The 27,938-nt window shown below is 43.8% G+C and overlaps 1 protein-coding gene across 4 annotated transcripts in view; it reads right to left on the bottom strand.

Annotated features, from left to right (window-relative positions):
- PNPLA4 (patatin like phospholipase domain containing 4) overlaps positions 1-27,938 on the bottom strand; it is a 318,980-nt gene that overhangs the window by 23,933 nt on the left and 267,109 nt on the right. For all 4 annotated transcript variants that reach the window (XM_069204620.1, XM_069204621.1, XM_069204619.1 and 1 more), the window contains one exon: positions 27,128-27,280. In XM_069204620.1, the coding sequence (XP_069060721.1) occupies positions 27,128-27,280 (153 nt within the window). The remainder of the gene's footprint in view (positions 1-27,127; positions 27,281-27,938) is intronic.

The raw sequence follows: 27,938 nt of genomic DNA, 5'->3' as shown, positions 1-27,938 counted from the left end.
AGCATAGTTTTCTCGAGGTCAAGAAACCCCTTAGAGGAAGAGATCTCAAATATTCCATGTTGTTTCCAGCACATTTATGAGGCGCGGCCAACGGCAAGACACACTTATTTTCCACTCCAGGAGCTGTCTGGGAATGGCTCGAGGGATGGCAGGAAGTCTGTGGGACGAAGCGCTGTGAGTGACCCTAAAAACTCTGAGGTGAGGGCACTGCATCGAACTGGCATACACTTTCAGAGGAACGAACACAGAAAAATGGCACTCCGTCAAGCCCTACTGACCATCCTACCCACCAGGAGCGAACTCAGAATGCACAAAAAGACTTGTTTGAACCCGCGGACTGAAAAAGCAAGATCGGGGGGTACCAGAAGACACACCAAACTCAAAAGTTCCCGGTGAGACTTGGTTGATGGCCTCGCCCAGGGCTCAGTCAAAACAGCAACAACGCAAAACTCTAGCAATTTTCTTGGTAACATTTCTGTTTTTGGGGATCGAATTGGGGCCAATGGGTACAGAGCACGCTTTCCTATTAGTTCATCATTTTGTTTGGGCGACAGTTGCTCTGCACAGTTGTGGAGGCGGGTAGTTCTAAGTCTGCATTGCACAGATGCAGGTTGGGGGGGTGGTTTGTTGGATAGGAAATGTCAAGTGTTTTACTCTGTTGTTTGTACTAAAACAAGATACACTCTACACAGTGCAAGTGTAAAGTGTAGGAAAGTAGCCTCTTTCTAGCATGGTTACTCCCACTTTTGGCATGTTTGTGAGTGTGTGTCAGTGTGTTTTTACTGTGTCACTGGGATCCTGCTAGCCAGGACCCCAGTGCTCATAGACAACAACCTATATGTCTGTGTATTTTGCCTGTCTCACTGGGATCCTGCTAGCCAGGACCCCAGTGCTCATAGTTTGAGGCCTAATGTGTATGCATGTGTAGTGCCTAACTGTGTCACTGAGGCTCTGCTAACCAGAACCTCAGTGCTTATGCTCTCTCTGCTTTTAAATTTGTCACTGTAGGCCAGTGACTTCATTTACCAATTTAAATTGGCATACTGGACCCCCCTTATAAGTCCCTAGTATATGGTACCTGGGTACTCAGGGCATTGGTTTGGGGTTCCAGGAGATCCATATGGGCCGCAGCATTTCTTTTGCTACCCATAGTGAGCTCAGAAAAACCCTTACACAGGACTGCCACTGCAGCCTGCGTGAAATAACGCACATGTTATTTCACAGCCATTTTCACTGCACTTAAGTAACTTATAAGTCACCTATATGTCTAACCTTCAAATCATGAAGGTTAGGTGCAAAGTTACTAAGTGTGAGGGCACCCTTCCACTAGCAAAGGTGCCCCCACATAGTTCAGGGCCATTTCCCGGGACTTTATGAGTGCAGGGACACCATTACACGCGTGCACTACATATAGGTCAATACCTATATATAGCTTCACAATGGTAACTCTGAATATGGCCATATAACATGTATAAGATCAGGGAATTGTCCCCCCATTCCAAATCTGGTATTGGGGAGCCAATTCCATGCATCCTGGGGGCTCCACCATGGACCCCCATTACTGCCAAACCAGCTCTTTGAGGCTTGCACTGCAGCCACAGCTGCTGCCACCTCACAGACAGGGTTCTGCCCTCCTGGGGTCTGGGCAGCCCAGTACCAGGAAGGCAGAACAAAGCATATCCTCTGAGTGCAGGGTGTTACACCCTCTCCCTTTGGAAATATGTGTTACAGGCTGGGGAGGGGTAGCCTCCCCCAGCCTCTGGAAATGCTTTGAAGGGCACAGATGGTGCCCTCCTTGCATAAACCAGTCTACACCGGTTCAGGGGCCCCTTCTCCCCTGCTCTGGCGGGAAACTGGACAAAGGAAAGGGGAGTGACCACTCCCCTGTCCATCACCACCCCAGGGGTGGTGCCCAGAGCTCCTCCAGTGTGGCCTAGACTTCAGCCATCTTGCTTTGCAAGGTGTGGGGGCACTCTGGAGGGCTCTGAGTGGTCAGTACCAGCAGGTGATGTCAGAGAGCTGTTCTGATAGGTCCATATGTGATAAGGTAGCCAATCACCCCCTCAGGGCTATTTAGAGTCTCTCCTGTGGGTTCCCTTTAGATTCTGCTTGCAAGTTTCCTTCAGGAATCCTCTGCAACAACTTCAGACTCTTCTGTCCTCGGATCAAACGCAGCCTGCTCCAAGAAACGCTGTAACTGCAACAAAGTGTCTACAAGAGACACTTTTCTTCAGCAACCTCAGCTCCAAGTCAGCAACTGCAACAGTTTCCATGGTGTGCACGCTCTGGGAACTCCCTGTCTTCATCCTGCACCAGAAGGACCAAAGAAATCTCCCGTGGAGTGACGGAGTCACTCACCTGCTCCAAGCAGAAGCAGGCACCTTCCAATACAACAATCGGTACCCTAAGGACACAGTGGGTGGACATCATCGATACAGACAGTCCTGAGGTCCTGCTGACGCAATTTGGAGCAGGTAAGACCTTGCCTTCCCTGAGAACGACGGTACCCCTGTGTACTGTGTCTTCTTCGCCTCCTGAGGCCTCTGTGCACTCTTTGCAAAATTTGTTCTTGCACAGCCTGGCCCTTGTCCCCAGCACTCCATCCTGCGACGCACAACTCGCTGAGTTGATCTCCGGCGGTGTGGGACCTTCTTTTGTTGTGCTGCATCAACCGCAGTTTGCATCTTCTTTGAACCTCGATCCTGGGGCTTCTGGGGGTGCTGGCTGGCATCCTGGGGGCTCTCTGAAGTGTTGAGTGCCCCTTTTCCCTCCCCACATAGAGTTGAGGCCCCAACACCGTTTTGACGAAAAACGCACTTTTGTCGTAGCCAAGGCTTGTTGGTGCCTTCCAACACGAAATCTCATCTGCAACGATCTTCACGCTGTGGGACATCTTTTGCATCATGCAGGAACCCGCTGGAATCTTCCTAGGGTGCATTTCTGCAGTCTTCAACTAACTAGGGACTCTTCTTTTGCACCCTCTCCTGGGTTGGCAGGGGCTCCGGTCCTTTCTGGAACTTCTTTCGACTTCTGGACTTGATCCCCTTCCTTTGCAGGTCTTCAGGTCCAATAATCCAGCAGTTGATCTTTGCAGACTTGGTTGGCTGCTGCAAAATCCCAAAAACGAGGTGTAGTGTGTCCTAAGGAAACTTGCAGTACTTTACTCCTGTTTTTCTGGGCTCTGGGATGGGGTAATTTACTTACCTTTACTGTGTTCTTACTCTCCCATCGATTCTGCACACACTACACTTGCCTAGGGGGGGAATTTGTGATTCACATTCCACTTTGTTAGTATATGGTTTGAGTTTCCCCTAGACCTATTTTCTCCCATTGCATTATATATGCTTTCCTACTGTTTGTTCTATGACTATTCACTTGTTTGATTTTGGTGTCTAGTGTATATATTGTGTATAATACTTACCTCCAGAAGGAGTATTGTCTGTAAAATATTTTTGGTACTGTGTCACCCAAGTAAATACCTTTATTTTTAGTAACACTGAGTATTGTCTTTACATGTGTATAAGTACTGTGTAACTATAAGTGGTATTGCATGAGCTTTGCATGTCTCCTAGTTCAGCCTAAGCTGCTCTGCTATAGCTTCCTCTATCGGCCTAAGCAGCTAGAACACTACTACATTTCACTAATAAGGGATAACTGGACCTGGTATAAGGTGTAAGTACCCAAGGTACCCACTACAAACCAGGCCAGCCTCCTACATAAAGGTACACTGTTTTTATGCCACCAATTAGTGGACTCCCCATGCAGGCAGACATGAACCCTCCATAGACCGATAACCACAGGCTGACTGTTTTCTACTATGCTCGCTCAAGTAAACTCTACACTGTGTATTCTCTCTTGGAATGTAAATGGTCTGGAAGATCAAATCAAGTGGGGTATTGTCCTACAATACATTAAGAGACACCCCCAGATGTGGTGCTGCAGGAGACCCACCTCCTAGCTAACACATGTTGTGCTCTCGACCGGTGGGGATACAAAATGAATGCACACGCACGTTATACCACCTCCTCCAGAAGCATGGGTATCCTAGTGAAGAGGTCGATCCTGCTGTCTGTCCAACAGGTAAAACCAGATCCACTGTAGCGATGTGTGGTTTTCTCAGGACACTGGGAGGGTGTGGCCATCAATAAACTTTCAGTATATATCCCGCCACGACTGCACAACACCACACTCCCATCTTTGGCCACTATACTACATAAACATTGGGGGAATTGATAATAGGGGAGATCTGAATGCGACAATCAACAACAATAGAGATTGGCACCCGCCTAACACATACATTCACCCCATGGGCCATTCGCTGACTTCCTTACTGCCCATGTCTTAAGGATGTTTGGCGTAACCACAAACCAGAGACACACCAGTGCACATTTCACTCTGGAGTCCACGGCAGTCTCTCCTGGATCGACAAGGATAAGTTACTTACCTGTAAATCCTAGTTCTCTTCCAGGGGTATCCTCATCAAAGTCATAAACATTGAATATTCCCGCCCTCGTGCGGGGACCCCGGAGCATCCATAAAATACACACATAAAAGCATGAAATATGCATGAAAAATTTATATATATAGCATTTTTAGTAGACAAATGTTCATACTAAACTCATATATACATGTGTATAACAGCAATGCAGACTATATTCATGAACAGGCTAAAATGCTTTATTTCTATGGAGTTTGTTTTTTAAAACAGTCCTTTTCAAAATTACAATAAGAGAAAAAACTTTCCAAAGCCCCATAGCTGTGCCCAGGGAAAGAAGCAGTAGAAACATCAGTGAAAAAAGAGAAAAAACTAAATTGAAAACAATGGAGCATTATTAGCCAGTAGGCACGGTTGTGGGTTATCACAAAGATTCAATCAAATAAAGGCAATACTGGCTCCCAAGCATTCTTTACATTTACAGATTACCTTTTACGTTTGTAGGCACCCTGGCAGGAAGTTGTTTATCTGTCTGCCCGGCTTCAGTTTCAGCACAGGACACTCCCAGAGTCACACTTCATTTGAAGCATTTACAATATCGGAATTAACTGCCCCTGATGGTTGTCATACATAAAGTAGGAGAAGAGTTCTTCATAAATCCTTTTTGTGCTGATAGGAAGGCTGTGGAATGCGCAACCCCCTTTCCATGACTCCATGCACCCCTACAGATTGAAGACCTCTGCTCTAGCCCTTAAACAGCGAAAATACAACAAAGTAGAACTTGATGCCGCCAAAGCACAATACAGAGCAGTACAGCACCACCAATATGAGACTGGCGACAAAACTGGGAAACTCTTGGCCTAGCTTGACAGGAAAGTGGTGGTAAATAGACGGGTGGAAGGAATCCAGTCAAAAATTGCAAACTTAGGCAGCGATAGGACAGGGTGGGGCTGAGGCCTTCGCACAGTATTATGCTAGACTTTAGTCTCTAGGAATCACAGCCACAGATGAACACTCAGCAGCCTTATTGTAAAACGTGCCCCTCCCAGCCCTATCCATAAAAAACAGAGAGCCTCTAGAAGGGGAAATCTCAGAGGATGAGCTAGTGGAAGTGATTAGGAACTTGAAGCCGGGCAAAGCACTGGGTCCTAACGGGATCCCAGTAGAACTGTATGAACTGACAGCCAACAAACTTGCCCCCCACTTAAAAAAGATGTATGTAGAAAGCCGGGACCAAGGGCTACTCCAGCAAGATCAATGCCTAGCCTCAATTGAGGTCATTCAGAAAGATGGAAAGCTGAAAACTAACAGCTGCTCCTACTGACTCATAGTTTTCCTCGAAGTTGAGGCAAAGATACTAGCAAAGATATTGGCTTCCAGACTTATCCCAGTAATCCACAAGCTGGTCTACCCATACTAATTGGACTTAATGCCAGGTAGTAATACTGTGCTTAACCTACGCCGACTCCAACAGTTTCCTCACCCACGTTAATAGAAGAAGACGCAATTGTGCTATCACTTGATGTCTGTATGACCTTCAACACTGTGGAATGGCCGTACCTATTTGCGGAACTGGAGAGACTGAGTTTCATTCCCCGATGTATAGCTTCTGTACTCCTTCTTTATCCATCCCCATTTGCCCAGTACTGGTAACAGTACAAAATCCCAACCCATTGCCCTTCAGCATGCCACTAAATAGGGCTGACCTCTCTCCTCTATACTATTTGCCTTGGTTCTTGAACCTTTGGCAGCCTGAGTAGGCTGGATCCCATGGTTTGGGGCCTCCATTGGACAGAACAGTGGGAGGATAGAATATCACTCTATGCTGATGGCATCTTACTATACATAGCCAATCCCCCCCAACCCAAACCCTTGACTAAATAATGCACTAAGCCACTCTATTCGGACAGAATTCCGGACACACAATTAATTGGGCGAAATTCACCACCTACGTCCTAAGAGGAGAAGGGCCTTGACAGTGCCGTAATTGTGAGGCATGAATACTGAATTACGACTTCAAATACCTGGGCATACATATAACCACAGACCCGGCATACTTGTACTCCCGCAACTTGCTCCCCCTCCTATCCCGACTCAAACATGACATCCAAAACTGGAGATCTCTCCCACAGTCATTGTTGAGGAGAGCCACTTTCTTCCAGATGATGGCCCTTCTGTGTTTTTATACATCCTGCAAAATACACCCTACCCCGTCCCCCCACACTACTTTAAAGCCATATACAGTGATCTTAGGACCTTGCTATGGGATGGGAGCTCAGCAAGAATAGCATTGACCGAACTGATTAGGGGATGTTACGACAGGGGATTGCCCTACCTAACATCCGCAAATACCACTGGGCATCACAACTCACTACCATCAACTACTGGATGCACACACCCCATAACGAGCCAGCTTGCTGCATGGAAAGATACCAGATGCAACAGGGGGCTACCTGGAGCTATCTATGGACCCTCTAGACTCTGATATTTTCGCAGACCCATGGCCGTAACAATTGGTCACTGGCACAACACACTGCAAGCACTGGGTTGGGGAAAAAAAAGATAACGCAGGCCACTCCCTTATGGGATTCTGCAGCACTGGTTACCCTGGGGACTATGCCCGGGTTCAATAAGTCAGACCTCATTGGAATCTAAACAGTGGGAGACCTATGGGTACAGAGCTAGGTTCTCCCCTTCTCAGACCTGCAAAAAGACTTTGTGCTGGTATCATCCGAATATTTTTGCTACCTCCAAATGCGCCATGCCCTTCACTCCGCTATTCCCAAAGGCTCAGACCTACCCGAAGTCTCACCCTTAGAGAGGAGACTACTCGAAGAATATCTACATAAGAAAGCGGCCTACCTTACCTATCGAACACTAATCAACAACTCCTCAGAAGCGCTAAACCACCTAAAGTCACAGTGGGAGGGAATACTGGGCTGCCTTGACGATGATGAATGGTGCAAAGCCATGGCCTCCCCAGGGAAAGTGGGATTTAGAACCAGATTCCCTTTAATACAGTTGGGAATCCTGCAAGAGATCGTATCGGACATCTGCAGTCAGGGTAAAGATGGGCTGATCATTTGACACTTGCTGTCTGGAGTTGTGCGCAGGAGGGAACCTTTCTACACATAATATGGGACTGTCTGGAGATACCCGATTATTGGGACTCTGTAATCACATGCATAAATGGGGTATGTGGTAGTGCGATAGAAGCCTTGGAGAAATTATGCTTGATAAACATATGGGAAAACTCAGATCACCGAAGGGTCGAGATATTGTGGATGACTCTTGGAATGATAGTCGCCAAAAGAAACATAGAAAGACTCTGCCCCCCCCTCTTTTATTGAGAAACTGGAAAACAAAAAAGCATGGATTGGGGCATGTTGGGAGAGAAGGTCACATATGAGGGTTTACGATGCCCACAAAATGGATAAAAGTCTGGGGGAATTTGACTAGCTACCGAGGGAACCCAAGCAAAGTTCCTAACGGTGAACATACTGAATGAACAGAGGAGGTCTCACGTAAGTCCCCCAAATAGATTTGCAAAGGGGAGCTGGAGAACAGAAACTCCACTCCTAGGTTGTTGCGCCTTGCGTTGTAACGCATTAATCCGCTCACGATCCTCATTGTTGTGTATTATGTATTCTTGCCCTGATGTTAATAAAGAGGATTAAAAAAAAGTCTGACTAGGAAATCACAAGTGTCAGATTACTCTGTAGATTAATCATACTATGTTAGGAAAAACATCATTTTATTTAACTTGCGAAGGAACCGTTTGGTCTTATTATGAAAGGGTTTTGTACAACAGAAAATGTTTTTTATTTTACCATAAAGCGAGGCAGAAAACATATATTGATCTTCTTTCACTAGAAACATACATATGCTGTAGACACATTCTGCATTTGCTGGCCAGGACAGAGGTAAATTCTATTCTGCTGCTTTCAAAATTAACAGCACCCGCATCTGTCAGGAACACGAACCATGCTTTTCATAGCATTTTTTTTTCTTCTTGTGTGAATCTCAGGCTTGCATATTGATAGAACTTCCATCAACAATCAGCAATTTATGTTTTTGAAATTTAACTGAAAACACTCAAATCCAGAAGGAAAAAAATCCTAGCACTTTTGCATTGTAGACCGGTAAAAGCTGATCTGGAAATTGTGTAACAAGACTACACTCAGAAAATAACAAAAGATGCAACAGCATGTTCTTGGCACTTTTATTAACACCTAGGTTGAAAGTGGATTATTAGTTGGGATGGTTGTGAGACTTCACCAAGCCATAATGCCACATATTTTGTGTCAGGTCCTTTCAGAGTTCTTTAAATCAAACCTTAGCTCAGTCCTTGGTAACAGTGGCACAGAGCAGTCAGACTTAACTCAAAGGAAAACAAGTGTAAAAGAATTTACCAAAACAGTCAATAAGGAACGCAAAACAATAAAAAACACACTTAAATTTTAAAAAATAATACATGTTTGTATCTTTAAATAGACGCTAAAACGACAAAAATCAGATGAGGGGAAACAGAATTATTATTTTTGCTATTCACTGTAAAGTTTTAAAAGTTTCAAAACGTTTTGCAGATCACTGCTTTTCACTCCTAGCTGTAGTCTATGAGCCTCATAAGGCAGGGTCTGGTGCAAAGCTTCAAGCCCACCACAATGAAAGTTGGGGTTGGACGCGGGTGCCTGATTATTCCCAGTCAAGATTTTATCTTCACACTTAGAAGCTTTTCTGGTTCTTTTTGTTGTTGACGGTGAGGCCGGGTGGAGATCCCTGAAGCCTGAGGTGGGTGTTAGGCTTAACATTGATGGACAGGGGAAGTAGTTATCTAGTGAAGTCTTGGTTCTCAATGGCATTCGAGGCTTTCCTCAAATCCACAAGTAGCAGTAGTCTATGAACCTCGGACTCTGTTCCAAAAACTGTTATCTTTTGCCTGTGGCTTGCAAACTGCAGTTCTGTGGGGAGCAAATGTACCCTATAGTACTAGCCAAGATTCAAGGACCTGGGAGGTACCTCTTAAGGACAAGGACTTGATCTCACAGGCTACACCAGCAGAGTCCAGGGCAAGTCCAGTGGCTTCTAGTCATCTAGGCACTTTAAGAGGAGGCTAGCCAACTACCCCTTGGAGTTCACTCACAGGTCATTTGCACAAGTGGGAGCAAATATAGCTCTTGGGGTATTCTGCAACAAAGTCAATAGCAGGAGCCATACTTCTCTTTCTGAAGTCCTATCTTGGTGCAGTCTTTCTTTTTTCAGGACCACAGATTCAGCAGGTGCAGTCCTTTTTCGGTCCTTTCGGAGTCTAGCAGTGTTCTGACACTGGAAGTTAGAGGTGCAATTTCTATGCCTATTTTGAATTTATTGGTGGAAAAAACTGCCTAGCCAGTGTGGCTACAATTCCTAGACAGGCCACCTACTCACTTTGATATAATTTTCTGGGGGTTTACACTAAACAATTCCACAGTGAATGTATCTGCCCAAATCCAAGATGTTGGCAGCCTTCTATCCTGGGTCAGAGCTATGGGCAAAGCCTTGAGGTATATTCACTTGAATTAGCCACCCCTTTGGACAAACGGCTCCAAAGGAGATGCCAGCCTGACTACCTCCACAAAGTGGGCAAGCTAAGGTGTGACTCTCATTTGCCTCCCAGAAGCAGTAGCCCCTTTGATGCTGGGCTACGTGTGGCCACTGTCCTTGGACCATCCTGCCAGCATTAGGTCACACCATCTCCTTTCAGCAGACCCATTGTTCCCTTTACTGGGAAAGCTTCACATCCCCATGCAGAAAGGCAGCAGCCTCTCTCCGGTGACAGCTGCTATAGTTAATCAGCAACAACTACCAGAACTTTGGGGCATGAAAGTATTGATTTTCTAAAGTCACCTCAATATTAAAAGCTACCGTAAATCTGTCTTCAGCAATGAGTCTGGTTTAATGTAACAAATAATTTGATACATCAGAGTACTATGTCTGATGGTCCGGTCCCAAATCTAAGTTAGCAATTAGCGCGTGGGCTAGTGTACTTATATGTTAGCTAATGGGGCCACCAGCTTGGCCACAATGAAAACAGGTTTTTACTGCCAGGGATTACAAACTTAAAAGAAACATGATTTTTTAAATATTTAGCACCCTGCGTTTTGGGCTACTAAGCCCTTCCCAAGGGGTGAAAATTAATAGGAAGGTTCTGATCTGGTAAAGGGGTTTACCGTATTTATCGGCGTATAACACGCACCGGCGTATAACACATATACATATATGACATCTATTGGCGTACTATGGGTCCTTAACATTATATCGGCGTATAACACGCACACATCATTTGCCCCCTATTTTCAGGGAGAAAAAGTGCGTGTTATACGCTGATAAATACAGTATTTTACTAAGTGGGGCTGGCAAATTAAAAGCTGCCAAACTGGCTGCAGTGGTAGACCAAGAGCCATGTTTTCATCTTGTCACTGTAGCAGTGGCACAATAAGGGCTGCAGTTGACTAGTGATGTTTAACTTACTATCCCTTGTTTTTTCACTGTTGTAACAACCTATCTCTCCCATTGACTAACAATGGGTGCTGGACTGGCCCTTTGGGCAGTTCCATCCCCAGACTTTTTGCCTTCCTCCTCCATTTGTTTTGCTGAATTTGTTTTTGTTGGCCTTACCAATGCCAAACAGTCAAAGTGCTTGTGTGCCTTTCTTTAAACATGGTAGAATTGACTTACACCGAGTTGGCATATTTAACGTATTTGTAAGTCCACATTAAAGAGGTACTACATGTACCCAGGGCCTGTATTTTATATGCTACTAGTAGATCTGCAACACCTGCTGTGCCACCTACTTAAGTAGCCTTGCAATCCTATGTCACGCCTGCCACTGGAGCCTGTGAGTGCAGATTTAAACTGCCAATTTGACCTGGCAAAAAAAACCTCTTACCAGGCCCATACCTTCCGTATTAAAACATATGTCACCTCTAGGGTAGGATCTGGACAGCCCGGGGACACTGTGCAGTGTATTTAAAATGTTGGACAAGTACCTTGAAATTCTACATGTCCTGGTAGTGAAAAACTCTAAAATTCGCTTTTCCCTACTGCAAGACCTACCTCTCCAAAGGGATAACATTGGGGTTACCTTATTACACTTAATACGCCGAAATTTCCAAATGGGAACATGTAACCAGATCATGTTTATTGTCTTTGGAATTGTAATGGAAAATCCTATTTATTGGTAAAATCAGATTCGGAATTACCATTTTTAAAATGCCACTTTTAGAAAGCTGGCATTTTCCTGCCTCAACCATTTAGTGCCAGCTGCTTGTCTTTGGGTCACAGGACTGAATGTAGCTGACAGTTGCACTGTGTGTATTCCTTCTGGACAGCCACACACAAAAGAGAACTTAGGTATGCCTGGATGGGCCGTCACTGGCAGGATGGGCGGGTGAAACTGGACACATACCCCCGTAGTTAATCTGCAGCCAGTGCAGGGAAGGCAGGAAGCTTGTGGGCTTCAAAGGCTTCAGTACACTTCTGGACCTGTAGATACTCTGCCAGCAAGGAGGACTGCTGTGCTGCTGAAAGGACTGCTACTCTACTAGACTGCTGCCCTGCCGGACCACTGCCTTGCTGGACTACTGCCTTGCTGTGCTGACCTGCTGTCTGTTACCCTCCTGCCTGAGTGAGAAGGACTGGACCTGCATCTGTAGAACTCGAAACCACAGAGTGACTCTAAGGGCTAGTTGGCTGGCCTCCTTACTAGAGCCTCAAGGACTGATGGCTCCAACAACCTTGAATGCACCACCTGGACTCTGCCATCTGTGAGTCCCACTCTGCCAAGTAGTGCTCCCCAGTACTGTACCCGCTGGGAAGTGGGCATAAAAATGTTCTGGTAGGCTATCTGTGGACCCAGCAGAACCGAAACATCTCCTCTGCTGAGCAGCACAATCCTGAGCAGAACCAACTCATCGCTTCTGCTTTCACGGTTCTCCCGATGCAAGTACTCAACATCAACTTTGCAGCTCACTTGGGAACACCACCTGTGCAAAGCCTTTCTGAAGCAGGCCCTTGAATTGCAAATCGGTCATCGATGACAGCCTCTACAATAACGCCAGTTCTAGTATCACAGCCTCACAGCTCCTAAGAAAAGGCGCACTGCTCCGACTGCGCAACACATCCTCGACGTGGACTTTGCAACACAAGCCCTTGTTGATGGGATCCTTGATGAGGGTGCAGGACCATGCATCGCATCTACTTGGAACCGACGCTTCACCTCAGCTGCATGACGCATCCTCAGCATGGGACCTCAAAATGCTCTGCAACCAGGATTTAAGGTACTCTTGAACAACTGGCCTAACTGTGTCCCTGTAATATTTAAAATTGATCTCTGGTTCTACTGTCTGGATTTTTGTTGCTTTGGTCTTGCTTTATTTATTTAAAATTACTCTATTTTTCTAATTTGGTGTGGTATCCTTTTGTGGTGTGTTTTCACTGTGTTACTGTTTGAACTGTTGCACAGATTCTTTACACATTGCCTAGTTAAGCTTGCTCTGTGCCAAGCCACGTGTGGGTTGAGCAAAGGTTAAGTTAGGGTTCACTTGCAACATCACCCTGACAAGGATTGTGGTTCCTGCTTGAGTAGGGCTTCACCCACTTCAACCAGTAACCCAGTTACTTACTCTGGGGTTCAATGGTGAGTATTTGTACTTGTTTGTGTAGTGATATACAGTAATTTTGTGTTACACTACCATCCCATATAAAAGATTTGAGACCATTACAATTTTTAAAAATTCTCCTCCTTTATTGGCTTCTTTTGTTTTTTCAAATCTACTCTCATTTACATTCAGACTATCTAAAACCATATCTGCTGTAATGGAAATCGAGTTGGCCATCTTGGGAAATTACACTGTGGGTGAGCTCAAACAGTTCTGTATGGAAGGGGGACTGCAAATGAAGAAGACACCAAAAAGTTAAATCTTCAAAAATCTCTGAGGGCCTGGACAGAGGTCCACTAGTTGACAACAGCAGCAGAGGAACTGGATGATGAGGATGAGATGGAGGAGCAGTCCTGAAACACAGCCTTCAGGGGTGGGCGAGGTCCCCTCACCTGAGTAGGGGGAAGGACCATTCCAGATCAGAAAGCAGTGTATCCTCGCATGACCTGTCCCCAGAGGAGCTGGCGGACAGGAAGGCAGAGAGGGAGTTTAGGCTACAGATGACAAACAGGTAGGAGGCTGAGGAGAAGAAAACGGTCCATGAAAGGATCCTTAAGTTATTGGAACCTATAGAAAAGAAGGCAGATTCCAGCAGAATTGGTGGCAGCATACATTCCCCTCTGCTTTGAGTGCTCCCAGTTAAGACACATGCAGAGGGACTTTGTCAGTCCTAAGAAATTACCTACTGGTGGGACCTCTACAAGGGTGGCCAAATTGGTCTTAGGGGTATGTATTCCCCAGGGGCAGGTCATAGACCATGCCATGATCTTACTTAGCTGGGCGATAGACTCAGAGGGTGAGCTTGTGATTCCTGAGGGTGGGAGTTGTCACTGTCACCAGGTGAAAGTAAATGGGATCCCTGTCACTACTCTGAAGGACACCGTGACTAGACAGACCATGATAGTGGAAACCCTACTTTCTCCAGAGAAGTACACCAGCGTGGTGTGTAGGATAAGTCACGCCAATGGGCAGGACATTTTCTACCCTGTGGCCCTGTTACCCTTGGAGTGGGGTAGTAAGGTTACCCAGAGGAGGGTCATAGCTAGTGCCCAGACGCCCATGGACTGCATTTTGGGAAATGAGTTGCCCCGGTGTCAGGAGAACTGAGAGGAGCATCCACCTAGGGTGCCCTGACAGACTTTTCCGGGGTTCCATCACCCAGGAGGGTATGGGAGCCTGATGGACGGGTGAGGTGAAGGAGGACTCTTTCCTGTTTAGCCTCAGGGTACAGACCCACACTGAGTGGCCAGTCTCAGAATACCACCCCTGAACTGGTGGGAGGTAGAGTGGAAGTAGGATGCCTAACACCCAAGGCTGTTGCCCCCCCCCCCACTCTGAGAAACCTCAGAGTTCAGACAACCCTCAGGAGCCTATTAGGAACTCTTTGCCAGCCCAAAGGCTGAAACCGAGGTCTATCCAATGTCCTGCATGGAGCTTCCACCTGAAAGTGGATGGCATGGGGCCTGGGTCTTGACATAGGCAGCTATCATTAGCCTCTGTGGGTTAATGTCCTTAAGCGGTAGAACTTTCATTGGATTGAGGACAGAAGTCTGGTGCAAGGGGTGGAATGGGCCACATCATTTGTTGGCCATGGTGGTACTATCTGTCTGATGGGATGCATCTGTAAGCAAGTTAAGGTTAGGTGCTTTCCAATGGGGATCCACAAGTGAGGAGAAGGGCTCCTCATGGGTCGGTTCACTGGTTCATTCTACTGCCTAAGCATGGAAGCCCATCAAGGTGTTGATTAGTTTACTCAGGCTTTCGGATGAAGGGGGGTTGGGCAGGATTGGACCGTTTCTGCATGCCCATCTCCAGCTTTTTGTCTTACTCCTCCATTTTTTCCTGAATATTTTTGTTAGCCTTAGGACTCTGTGCTAACCAGTGCTGGAGTGGTTGTGCTTTCTCCTCTAAACATGGTAACTAAAGCCAGGGAGTGAAGGAGGGTGGGAATGGGGGGGGAGGGGGAGGGGCTAGGGGGAGGTGCAGAGGGGGAGGTGCAAGTGGAACAAATGATCAGACAAGTCAGACCTCAAAGGTGTGCAGTGTCTTACCCTTGGCACTTGCAAATAAAATATGCTTCTAATTAACATGGAAGACGGGAAGAAATGAAGTTTCAGGTTTATTCCAATAGATACCATGAACAGCACACAGTGAAACCTAGTGAATGTTCCAGATCCCATAGCAACTGCCGAGGTCTGGAACAGTCACCAAGCAACCGCTGAATAGCATAACACACACCTTTCGCATTAAACAAATGACTAAGGAACATGCCACAAAACACCACCCCATAGAGGAAAACAAGAAAAATATTAAACCAAGCAACATTACACCAAAGCAGAAACAAGGATGGATTATTTTTTTTTTTTAAATATGACCTATGCTCACACGCTAGATATGCCGGGCCAAATATGTCAACAGCATTAGTTGAGAACAAAGTCCTGCAAGTATTTGACAACATTAGTTTAGGACATAATCCTGCAAGTGTTTCGGACAGTGTGTAACCCTCCTGCCCCTCCTCCCTAAGGAAATGGGAACAGGAACAGTGACCATTTCATCACTTCCCGCAGGAACAGCATCATGAACAGCATAATTATCAGCACTCCCTATGTGAATGGTATGTGTGTCCTCACCTCCTGCAGGAAGAACATCAACTCCATCTCCTCCTCCACTACTAGCTAACCCCGAACTCAAGACTTGTTCTGAATCCGGACTGTCAACCTCACAGTTGTTCTCAACCCACCAACACTCAGAATCCATTGCGTCCCCATTCGGTTCTCTTGTGGCAGCCCCACTAACCTCCCACAGGCCCTCCATCTTGCTGACCACAGTGGCACTGCTTTTGCTCCATCACTTTCCATTATCCACCAAAATTGCATGGTTAAACACTTTCACCACTTGCATAGCGGGGAAAAACTTTTTTTTTTATATGTCCCGAAGGTCTCAAAATCTTCACCACATCCCCCACCTGAAACTGCACATCCCTCACTCTGTTCAAGGCATCATACCTTTCTTTGCTGTTTTTCTGAACTTCCCACCTAGCAACGCACATCACTCAACTAAGGCAACCTCTTAGCAGCAGCAGTTTTATCTAACACCCAATTAGGTGACAGTTTACACAAGGAATGCCAGCCCTTAAGCACACAAACAGAGACACACAGGTAGAGGAGTGTGGAGTATTGCGACAGCTCGACAACCTGTCTTGAACCGATTCTATACCATCATTCCTAGTAGACACTGCAACCTGTATGCCTTCCTCTAACATCCTGCTCACCCTATTACCATTCCATTATCTTGGGGACTACACAATGCCACAGAGAAATCTTTAATACCAAATGAACTTTCAAACGTCTGGGGGACTTAAATTGTACCCGATTGTCAGTAACCAAATCCTGGGGAACACCTTCCCTCCTGAACAGCCTGGACAACAATTCAATGACCGAATGCGTGTCTGGCACCCTCAGATATTTATATTCCACCAACCTTTAAAAAAAATCCACCTCTACCAAAGCATACCTCATACTTGCTGGCAAATCATACATTGGCCCAATAAACCCCATTCCAACTTTTCCCCAAGGTCCTTTGGGAAGTTCAACATGACCCAGTGGAGTCTTAAATACACGTACGGACTTAGCCTCATTGCAACCAGTGCAATTACCCCAAATCACCTCAATCTCCTTGCCCATTCCGTGACATCATTAATAAATTCGTACCCTCTTCTTGGTGCCAGCCATTCCCACATGGCCTTGATGGGCCAATTTCACCAAGCACACCCTCAGCTCTGCTGGAGGAATCAATAAGTTCCCTCAAAAAAACAAATCCATTTCCACATACAACTCATTCTTTATCTTGAAGCAGAACTTAAACTTTTCAACCAAATTTCTCTACTGCAGCCAAATCTAGCAATTAACTTCCTAAGAGCTATCTGGCACGAATCATGCATAGAACAAGTATTCCAGTCCTGAAGTGTTATTGAGCCTCTAGCAACCACAATACCATGAACCATTCCAACAACACATTCAAGTTCTACTTCCTCCTGGTCCCTGCCATCATCAACCACAGGACATCTAGAAAGGAAATCATCTCTGTAATTTCTTGCTCCAGGAATAGGTTTCACCTCAAAATTGAATACGTACTTTCTAACCAACAATCTATCCAACCTTAGACTGGCTCAACTTAAATTTTTCTCAGATAATAAATTCCAGAAAGACTTGTGGTCCGTAAGGAGTGATAACTTCCTGCCCCATAAGTGCAAAAATGCTTAGTTGCTGTAGTTCTGTTTCACTGAAGACAGACATTAAGAAGCAAACACTACTGTTTTTCTTTACCATCTACCAAGTGAGTGAGAACTGCTCCAAGTCCTGCACTACTAGCATCTACAGTCACACTCGGTGGTACATCATCTCTAAAAGCACTAAAAACAGGAGATTCAACAATCAACTTCTTCAGATTTTCAAACTCCTCTCGATCTGCTGTACCCCACATATACTTCTAACCCATGGGTAAGGGGTTCAGCTTGTAGGGCAACATTGTCTATAAACCGAGAATACTATTCATGCATTCCAAAGAATGATCTCAGCTGCACTCTATCCACAGGCTCAGGACTTTCTTCAATGGTATTTACCAAATCAGCCTTAGGCTTGATGTCCACCCTTGAAAGTACATGTCCCAAATACTCTCATTCTGACACCAAAAATCGTCACTTCTCCCTTTTACATTAAAACCATGATTTTGCAAAGTACTCAAAACTTCCCTCAACACTTTCAAGTGACTCTCTACGTCATCAGTGAACACCAGAATATCATCTTGGAATGCCATCACCTGCTTACTTTGCCCAAACAGATTAACCATTTGTTTCTGAAAAACTGATGCCACTGAAGCTAAGCCAAATAGCAGCTTAAAAAATCTGAATGCACCAAATTGAGTGTTGAATGTGCTGAAAGACTTAGATTCCTCACATCTGGTGACACGCTGCCCTGAGATCTAAAGTGGAGAATACTTTGGCACAACTGCCCCCACCCAAGTTGAACCAACATTTTGGAAGAGAAAAACAGTCTACCAAAATACTTTTAATGACCCAAGATCACCACACAGGCTCATATCCCCATCCTCCTTCTTTGTCACAACAATGGGAGAGATCCACTGAAAGGAATCAACTGGCTCTATGAATCTTTCTGAAAATAAATTATCTAGATGTTCTTTCAGTTTATTCCTAATACTCAATGGAACATTTCTAACTCTGTGCACCACTGATGTGGCTCCATCTGTCAACACTATCTTGTGGTTAAACCTCTTGAACAGCCCTAGCTGATATGCAAACAAGGGATCATGCATATGCAGCAATTTATCCAATGACTGAGGCACATAAGAAAGAGGAGGTGTGGCAATTAGTGAGATGGGGGATTCAGTGCCCTGTCCCAAAATCATTCCAAACACTCCCTGATCCCTCCGACTAAGGATATTGTATCCTTTCTTGGCCATTTAAACCTTGGTGAAAATTGACAAATCTTTGATCATGATCATTTCAGGAAAATAACCAATCATGTCAATTGTATGCCCTCCAAGCGTCAATGTTAGGAATACCTAGTTAAACTGCAACCCATTCTTTCCAATACACCTTGCTTGTGATGATGGTAAGGGGAGAACCAGAATCTACTGTGACGTCTACTTCCGCATCACCTGCACCAACATTACAAACAGGGTCACTTCCCTTAGGTCCATTTTGATAGGTTTCTATCACTCTGCTATCAAAATGTTCCATCTCCTCATTATGCCCTTTTGGGGAACTATACTCATTGATGATTACAACCTTTTGAGTATTTTACACACTCTGACAAAATGGCCCAACCTTTTTACACTTCAAACACATTTTTCCAATTGCTAGACACTCATCAGCTTTAGCCAAGGGTGAACTACAACCAAAAAATGAAACACGAGGAACTTGAGTTTGTAGCAATTTTCCCCAATTTTGTGTTGTCCTTTGAGGAACTACATTTGAGATTTCACCTTGAACATTAACTTGTTCCACCTACATAAGGTTCATGCACTTGCTCAATTTTTTTGAAGCCATCACTGATATTTCAATCCCTCTATCAATTTCCAAAGTTTCTTGAAGACTGTGATTGTGGCAACAAAACATTTTTTCTTGAATGAGTTTGGCATGACAATTAACTACTATCTGATCCCTAAAGTAGTTGTCAAAATTTCCATTCAATTCATAGGTAGAAGTGAAAACTCAAGATTCAGCTAGAAAGTTACCAATCGATTCATGTAACGAGTGAAGAATCTAGGATATTCAAAAACCACACTTGTATCATCCTTAAGGTATATGTGAAGTATATTAATGGCTTCTAAATATACACCCCACTTCACCTCAGACAGTTAAATGGAAGGCAGCAAATGGTCAAAAATGATTTGCCCTTCAGCTCCTCAACATTGGAAAAGTAAAGCCAGTTTTCTTGTAGTATCAAACGTAGTTCCATCAATAGCAATTATTAACGGTCAAAGATTTAAAACTATTGTTTCCATTTCAACTTGTGAACGCCTGGTTCTGCAAGAAATGCTGTAGGACGCGTGGGTTTGGATCCCATCCTTGCTGCCATGATGTGGGATGGCTGGGTTCAAACCCCATTCTAGTAAACAAATTGTGTTGCATCCAATGAACACGGGAGATGGCAAGGAAGTGAAGTTGAAGGTTTATTACAATAGACAGACAGCACACGTTGAACCCTGGTGACTGTTCCAGATACCAAAGCAACAGCTGAGATCTGAAACACTCATGAAGGAACCTTCAAATCAACACTCTACATCTGAACAGAACATAATATAAATGCAACACAGAAAGACTTGGTTTGAAGTCTGCAGGAAAGTAGTAACATACTGTTTTATGAGGTCCATCAAAATGATTGTTCAGTAATTTCATAAATGGAGGATCAGTAGTGGCTCAAATATTTGGATTTTGCATTTAGAAAAAAAGAATAGAAAATCCTTATTGATTCGAGTATTTCAATTGTAATTTTAACTTCAACAGAAACAAGACCAACAACTGTTTAGCAACAAGAAAGTCTCTTCTTCAGGGCCAATACACTAAAACATATTCCAATCACATTGATTAAGTTGCACTTTGTACTTTTGGTGCTATTTTCACTGAAATCTTTAAAACAACATATCTCTGGTTCTACATATTGTTTTTCTGTAAGTTTAGGTTTGCTTTATTTATTAAAAATGACTACGTTTGCTAATCTGGTGTGGGGTCCATTTGTGGTGTCTTATCACTGTGTTACTGTTTGAAGTGTTGCACAAATACTTTACACATTATCTCTGTGTTAAACCTGAGTGCTCAGTGCCAAGTTACCCAAGGGTTGAGCACAGGTTAATTTAGGTTTTGCTTGTGACTTCATCCTGACAAGGATTGTGCTTCCTGCTTGAAGGGACTTCACCCCTCACCAAATTTCTTACACTGGGTTACCTTATTGCATTCAACAAGTGATGATCTTGGACTGGGAACAGAAAGAGACGTGCTGGTTACACTCAAATAAATTGTGAATTACAATCATCTGTACCAGTAAAGTCTGACTTTATGTGACAATTCTAAAAATGGCACTTTTAGAAAGTTGGCACTTTCTTGTCCCTACCATTTGTACTGTCTGCCAGTGACCTGAGACACATGACTTTGCTGTTGGGATTTGTGTATTCCTTCCAGATAGTAACACAAAGTGGATTAGATGTGGCCAGGATGGACCATTCTGCCAGGATGGTTGAAGGTGAGCTGTACCCAGCCCCAATTTCATTTCAAAGGGCTTTGCCCCAGCCCATACAAAGGAACCTAACACCAGTCTTGTCACTCAAGACGTCTTGGAGCCTTGACAGGGGAAGAAAAGAATGTTCCAGAACCAGATGTGAGGGTAGTATAGGGAAGCCCCCCACTTCAAAGGCCAGAACCAGGTATAAATATTGGACATCCTGATCCACTCATCAGTACACTCCTGAACCTGTGGAAGACTTCAGAGGGATTGCCTGGACCCTCAGGGGACTGCCGTGCTTCTAACAGAGTACTGACCTGCGGCTTTAAAGGCTCCCTTGCTGCTTGAAAAAGAGCTGGACCATGTCCCTGAACCCAGGACCACTAGAAATTACTCAAAGGGCTAGTTGGCTGGTCTCCTGTGTGAGCTACATGGACATACACTCCTGAGACCTTGAACGCTGCACCTGGTCTCTGCTGGAGTGTGTCCTAACACCCCATGCAGTGCCCCCAGGTCCTCGACCACTGGAAGTGGTGTTAGAGGGGCTTCTCCTGCCTAACTCTAATATTTGGGACTTCAAAAAAAAAAATCATCAAAAAGTGCCATGAGAAATGACAGAAGACGGGCACTTACCTGCCAGCTGATCCGCTCAAGGAGCATCGCTAGTCGGCATGTGTTTGCGATAATGCCAGCTACGTTCTTCTCAGCAGTAGGAAATCCTGTTCAGTAGGACTCCTCGGCAAAGGTATCCGGCCTAATGAAGCCCTCGTAATCTATAGACTGTAGCGCTGTTCTGCTTGAGATTTTGGACTTCCAAATTAGTGATAAATGCAAAGGTAAAGGTTTTCAACACAACTCCGTCTACTGGCTCTACGATGATGGCACCTTCTCCTCCGACACTGTCTGATGCTTTGCCCCACTGAACTCTAGCTTCTCAAGAGCATTTCTTCAAAATGTCTTCTAAGTCCGAAGGTAAGCTGAGACCGAGTCCTATCTACCCTGTGTATCTGACTCGTCCTCCATTGCAGTAGGCCTTAAATTTTGACTTTGTCTCGAATGATCAGATACCTGCTATTGGCACTTTGAACTTCTCTGCGCTATTTTGCACTGAAACATAAAAGAATTATAACTCTGGCTCTACTCATTGGTATTAATTTGTTTTGGTGTAATTTTATTCATGACATTTTACTCTATTTGTCCAAATTGGCCTGGAATTTTTCCTGTACTGTATGTTCAGAACAATCCCACACCAATTTAGAAAAAAAGAATAATATTCAATACATTTTTTGACATCAAAAACAACAGAAATGTATCCAGAAGAAACAGATTTATCAATTTTTAAAGATTTTAGTGTAATCTAGCACCCAATAGATCAAACTGCCAGCCGCAGACATCTAGTTATGCAACACCAAGCAAAGTCTACAGTTATGGCCAACGGTGATGCAGCCCGGTCCAGAAACAAGAAGTGGAATGGGCCCTGTCGCTGCTTACCTTCGGACTTAGGAGAAATTTCAAAGAAAAATATCTGAGATGGTATAGTTCAGCGGAGCAAAGCAGCCAGCAGTGTCCAAGGAGGAGGCGTTGTCATCGGGAAGCCACTGGATGAGGTTGCAGTGAAGATTTTTATGTTCAGACTTAGGACCCAATTTGATTCTTGAGGGTAAAGATATACCATCACAATGGTGGCAGAGTATCCTCACTGCCAAGAATGTGGTCCAACCACCACATTTAGATGTGGGCGGTCTTTTGGGTTAATCAAGGCGGATACCATTTTGTCTTCTGCATGATTAATTCTCACCGATGACCCAGGGGAGTCAGGGCCATCACAGAAATGACTTATGTCCCCCTACCCAATTTGGATGATCTGATATACTGCCAGGTGAAAGCTGATGGTAAGGAACAGTAAAAAACATTTTAATGCTCCCTCTGCCATGGAGAAGTCCCTCATGGTGAGGGAAGCAGTCCTTTTTTGTCACAAAAAGAAAATCCCCTTTTGGGATTTTCTTTTTCAAAAGAAAAAAGATGAGTGTTTTTTACAGGGCAGTAAAATACATTGACAGGACCCGCTGTGACGGCGGTTCCTGCCAATACCTTTATAAATGACTGCATTCTAGGTAGTCATTTATAAATCTGGCGGGCAGAGTTGTCACAGCCTGGCTGACATCGCAAGGCCAATGGTGACTACTCCGTCTGCCAAAAATCAAATCAGGCCTTTTGTCTATTTTTTGGAAGTCGAAAATCTCTAGTGGGATGATGCTGCAGGCTATATCGGACAAACGCTCCAGGAGATCAAATACCCTTCCAGAGAGGAGCCACTGGAGAGGCCAATTGCTGCTGCTGCAGTGAAGAATGTAGCAGGAGTTACAGCAAAGTCAGGCAGACAGACGATGAACCTTGGGCGAATCGGCAAGCAGATAGGTCCTATCCTCCTCCTGGTCTTCAGAGCACTTTTTGGCAGAAAATTTTCCAAGTCCTAAGTTTTGGGTTTTTGGCTGGCTGGGTACTGTTAGCATCACTTCCAAGGCCGAGGCCAGGAGGACACCACTTGGAGGGCCAGGAATCACTTGAGGATGGTACAAGGTGCACTTTACAAGTTGCTGGAGCTTTTCGTGTTCCTCTAGGTCTGAACAGTAGGCCAGCCAACTAGCCTTTCAGAGCCACTATGGTGTCCTGGATTAAAGCACAAAAGCAGCAGGGCAGTTCTCTGAGGGTACAGGGCAGGTGTCAGGCAGCAGGACTGTCCTTGTGAAGAAGTTGGGCAGTCCTATCATGTACACAGCAGACCACAGGCACCGGGGTAATACTCTGAGTCATCTGCAGGTCCAGAGGTGAACTGAAGAATGTTTCTGAGGGTCCTATTTTTAAACCTGAAGCCAGCTTTGAAAAGGAAGCAACTTCTAGAGTTTTCCACCCACATATGGTTCTGGAATTTCCTGCCACCCAGCCGATTCTCTAGTTGGCGTGGGGTAACGAAAGGGTAGTGTGAAGTTTTGTGTGAGTGCTGAGGCAGCTAATATATTTTGAAAAGAAAGTCAGGCATTGGACAATTACTCCCTTTCCGTTCTGTCAGGGTGGCCCATCTTGCCAACACTTAATCCTCCTTTGTCTTACTGTCTGGGAGGAATACTCAAAGTCCAACTGCCACATGCACTTAGTCATGTGATCCAGGAAACAGGCTACAGGCACCAAATGGTTATGACAAGAAAATGCCACCTTTCTAAAAATGGCATTTTCAGAATTGTGACTTAAAATCCTACTTTTCCATTAAAGGGGTAAATTACAATTCCTTAGACATCAAACATAATATTTCTACCTGCGCCCAAACAAATATCAGTTAATGCTTTAAATTCACAACAAAGGACAGGGTCTGAAAACTTGCAATCTTAACTACAGCAAAAGGCTAGTTGTAAAAAGTAGCAGTAATGTTTTACTATGGTTCATTTATTTTTGCTTGCAAAACCTAATTTAGAATTTCAGGGTGTACATCCTGATCAAGAGTGGAATTCTAAATGGGCACCTAGGATAACAATTCAAAAATAACTTAAAGATTAATTCAGGATATGTAGTATCCGGTTACATTATGCAGTGCAAAATGATCTGCTAATAGGCAGCAAATTAACCATGAAATTGACTGCCTCAATGCATTTATAAAAAGTTATGTTATCCAAATATATTTCTGGAAGACTCAGAATGCCAGTTATGCATTGCAGAGGTAAGGCACAGTTAACATTTAAGGAAGAAAATAATATTACTGAAATCAAGTAGGATTATGCCAGAAGGAAGGTGTGAGATAGCTAGTCATAAATATTTGCTACACTTGCACAAAAACAGCAGATACTTTGAAGCAGCCATCTTAATTTCCAACACATGTTGAGAATGCACAAGTGCTGCAGGATTCAGAAGAACCATTGGGGTGCAGTAACAACTGTTGATACTCTTAAATAGGAGACATCTAAATACAAGACAAGGAGGGACATTTAGCAATGCTAAAACAACCCCTCGAAAGGTGTCCTGAGGAAGCACTTTTATAAGTGAGCACAGCATGAAAACCAGATGCAGTGAGATGGTTGTTGAAGAGATGTTTACAAAATTAAATCCAAGTATCAATTAAAGGTACTGTGTACTATAACCAAATATTTCTTAAAAAACATCCTTAATTCTTTAAGCATGCAGGGCTTTCATGGTTGCCATAGGATACAATTCAGATCCCTCATTTACAAGTCAGAGAGAGCATTATTCCCATATGGAGTTGCGCTCCATCCACACACTGTCCAGCGCATTTGCACCTGTTTTTCTCAGGTAGGGGACTACTAAACCCAAGGTTACCTTCCAGAAAAATGGATGGTAAAATTGGTTAAGGCTTTGATTGCAGTAGCTGCCAGGCCTAGTCTGGCCTCTTTCTCTGGCAAGTGAGAAGCATGCAGTGCTGCATCTGCCAGATCTTTTCCTCCCCTTTCCCACTCCACTGTCCACACCCACTTACCTCCATCCTAATCTTGCACGGAAGCTCCTGCTCCCATTTACCACCTGCTCATTGCAAGTGCTAGATAAGAGATTTAACCCATTTGGGAGTTCCATGCAGTTGTATGCATGGCTGCACATTTGCTGCCCCTTTAAAGGGGTTTAAATCATACCTGCACATTTACGGTGCAGAGTTTGCACCCTAGAATCATGCAACTCACAATGAGGGCCTAGGAGTAAGACCACGCTTTGCAGCAAAAAAAGTAATTTTGTTACACAGAAAGCTTCAACAGCATAATGTTTGGCTGGATTAGCAAATGTTGCAGTGGTGAAACTGAAAACAGGATTGGTAAATCAAGGAATACAACGTTTTTTACGAAGATTCTTAAAAACATGCTTTACTATATTCCAATTGTGCACATCATTAAACATAGCCATCTGCACAAATCGACCCTTTACCAATTATACCAGTGGTTTATCCAAATATGTGGGAAGCAAATGAGGTTCACTGTATAATTTCAACATTACTGCAGGTGAAGGGCTTTGTAAAAGAATTATTTCAAGACTGGACAAATATTGATACTACGAGGAGTAATTCTCACGATAAGGAAAGGAAGTCAAGCATTTGCAAAAGAGAATTCTATCTTACCCTGATCAGAGAAAAAGTAAGAAAAATATTTTAAAGCATGAAAAAATGCCTTTTGGAAATCAAGGATTATGCTGCAATATCTGCCAGTTAGATTAAAATATCACGCCTTAATCGAGTAATGTTTCAATATTAAAAGCTGAATAAGTGACATATTAATAATAATTGTGAACCGTTTTATATTATTATTATTCACTGCTTTATGACACATAATGCCAGCCAAATTTGTGTCAACCAGTTATCGCCATGGGCGTGGCAGCGGTACCAGTGTGTGTCGATCCAGCCGAATTGTCTACTTTAGATTTTTAGATCCTAATGGATTAATTTCAGAACTCTGACATCTTATTAAGTACTCCCACAAACTAGGAATCTGGATATGAATTTACTCATTTAATTTCAATTTCAATATTAACAGCTGAGTATTGCAAGCAGTCGCATTCCCATTGCTTTATGAATCATAATCTGAAGTACACAGCTAGCGAATGTTTTGTGACCACCCCCCATATTTCTGTAAAGTGCGAGGGCTGCACTTGATTTAAGACCAAGCATTTCGTATTCCTCTTCAAGTGCGAGATAAAAAACAGTCTCATATTCCAATTGCATTTTTAGAGTTTGGAGAAATAGCAAGACTAATGAAGGTGCTAGAAACGTTCCGAAACAGTTTTCTCTCCCTGGGCATGCAGCCATTCCCCCTTTGTCCTTGGCGATGGCCTTTATTATGAGGCATGCGGTAAAAATGAGGTGGTAATAAAGGGCAGACATTACTCGGTAGTAGTACCACCACACTACTAGTAAATAATGAGTTTTGGAGCACAAATGAGAAATAACATGGGTACCGCATATTTGTTTCTGATTTATTGGCCTTTTTCGGGGACCTCTTAGAGATACTCTGAAAAGTAGGGGACACAACCAGGTGCATGTTCAAGGGGTATGTCAACTCACCCACTTGGTAATATCAGATGGGATCCTGAGCTCGGTAAAACTTCCAATAGAACAGAGAGGCATTTCGACAGAAAAAACGTGCAGGAACATCACTCGGCACAACTCGCACTGACAGCATGGTGGTGAAACAATACATTCTGCCAAGTCAAAGCAACTTGTAGTTTTTTTACGAACAATAACACATTGGTCTCTTTAACTGACTCACCAGCACATCTTGCTTGGTAAATTTAAAATAAAAATCCAACAACCCCTTGTCTTGTGGGCAGATATCCTGCCGACCACTGAAAGGTGAAATAGTCACAGTTCGCCCAAGAGGAAGTACTGGGAGGCTATTGCTAAAACCACCATCAATCCATTTCTGCAAAGATAGAAAATACAGTTTTTTTAAATACCTCAGCACAACACAAGCAAAACACCACAACAAAACTCTGCAAAGGATTGCATTTTAAATCAAAACTCTTTGGTAAATGAGATAAACTAAGTGATTGACGATAAGGGAGCAATTCACAATTTACTTTTTTTTTTTTTTTTGCATAATATAGTACTTTAATAAAACTATTCATGTAAAACACAATCATTCAATCATTGAATAACTAGCCCCTTTTCCGTATGTTGCTGGAATGTACCTGTTGAGTGAAAACACTTGTGCACAGTAAATGTCTTTGACTGGTGTCTCTTGTTGGCACTAACAGTTTGGCTTTACTATAATAATTATGTTTGTATTTTTTTGTTTTTCACGCACCCTTGATTTTTGAAGCCTTCTAGGTATTTATTTCACAAAATTAGCCTGTCAGATTCTTCGTTACTTTTCACAATGTGATCAGAAACATTTTAAGTTTGCAGAATATATCAAGAGTAAACCAGCCTATAGACTATACTATAGTACATATTTAATACAGTAAATGTATTAAAAATTAAAACCAATTAATTGAGGAATAAATCTATATATCTTTAATGTAAAAATCATCTGGTGTAGACACAATAAGGGATACATACCGTTAACAGCTTGGCATCAG

Source organism: Pleurodeles waltl, chromosome 8, assembly GCF_031143425.1.
Source record: "Pleurodeles waltl isolate 20211129_DDA chromosome 8, aPleWal1.hap1.20221129, whole genome shotgun sequence".
Lineage (NCBI taxonomy): Eukaryota > Metazoa > Chordata > Amphibia > Caudata > Salamandridae > Pleurodeles > Pleurodeles waltl.
This window is presented reverse-complemented; position numbering and strand designations above follow the sequence as displayed.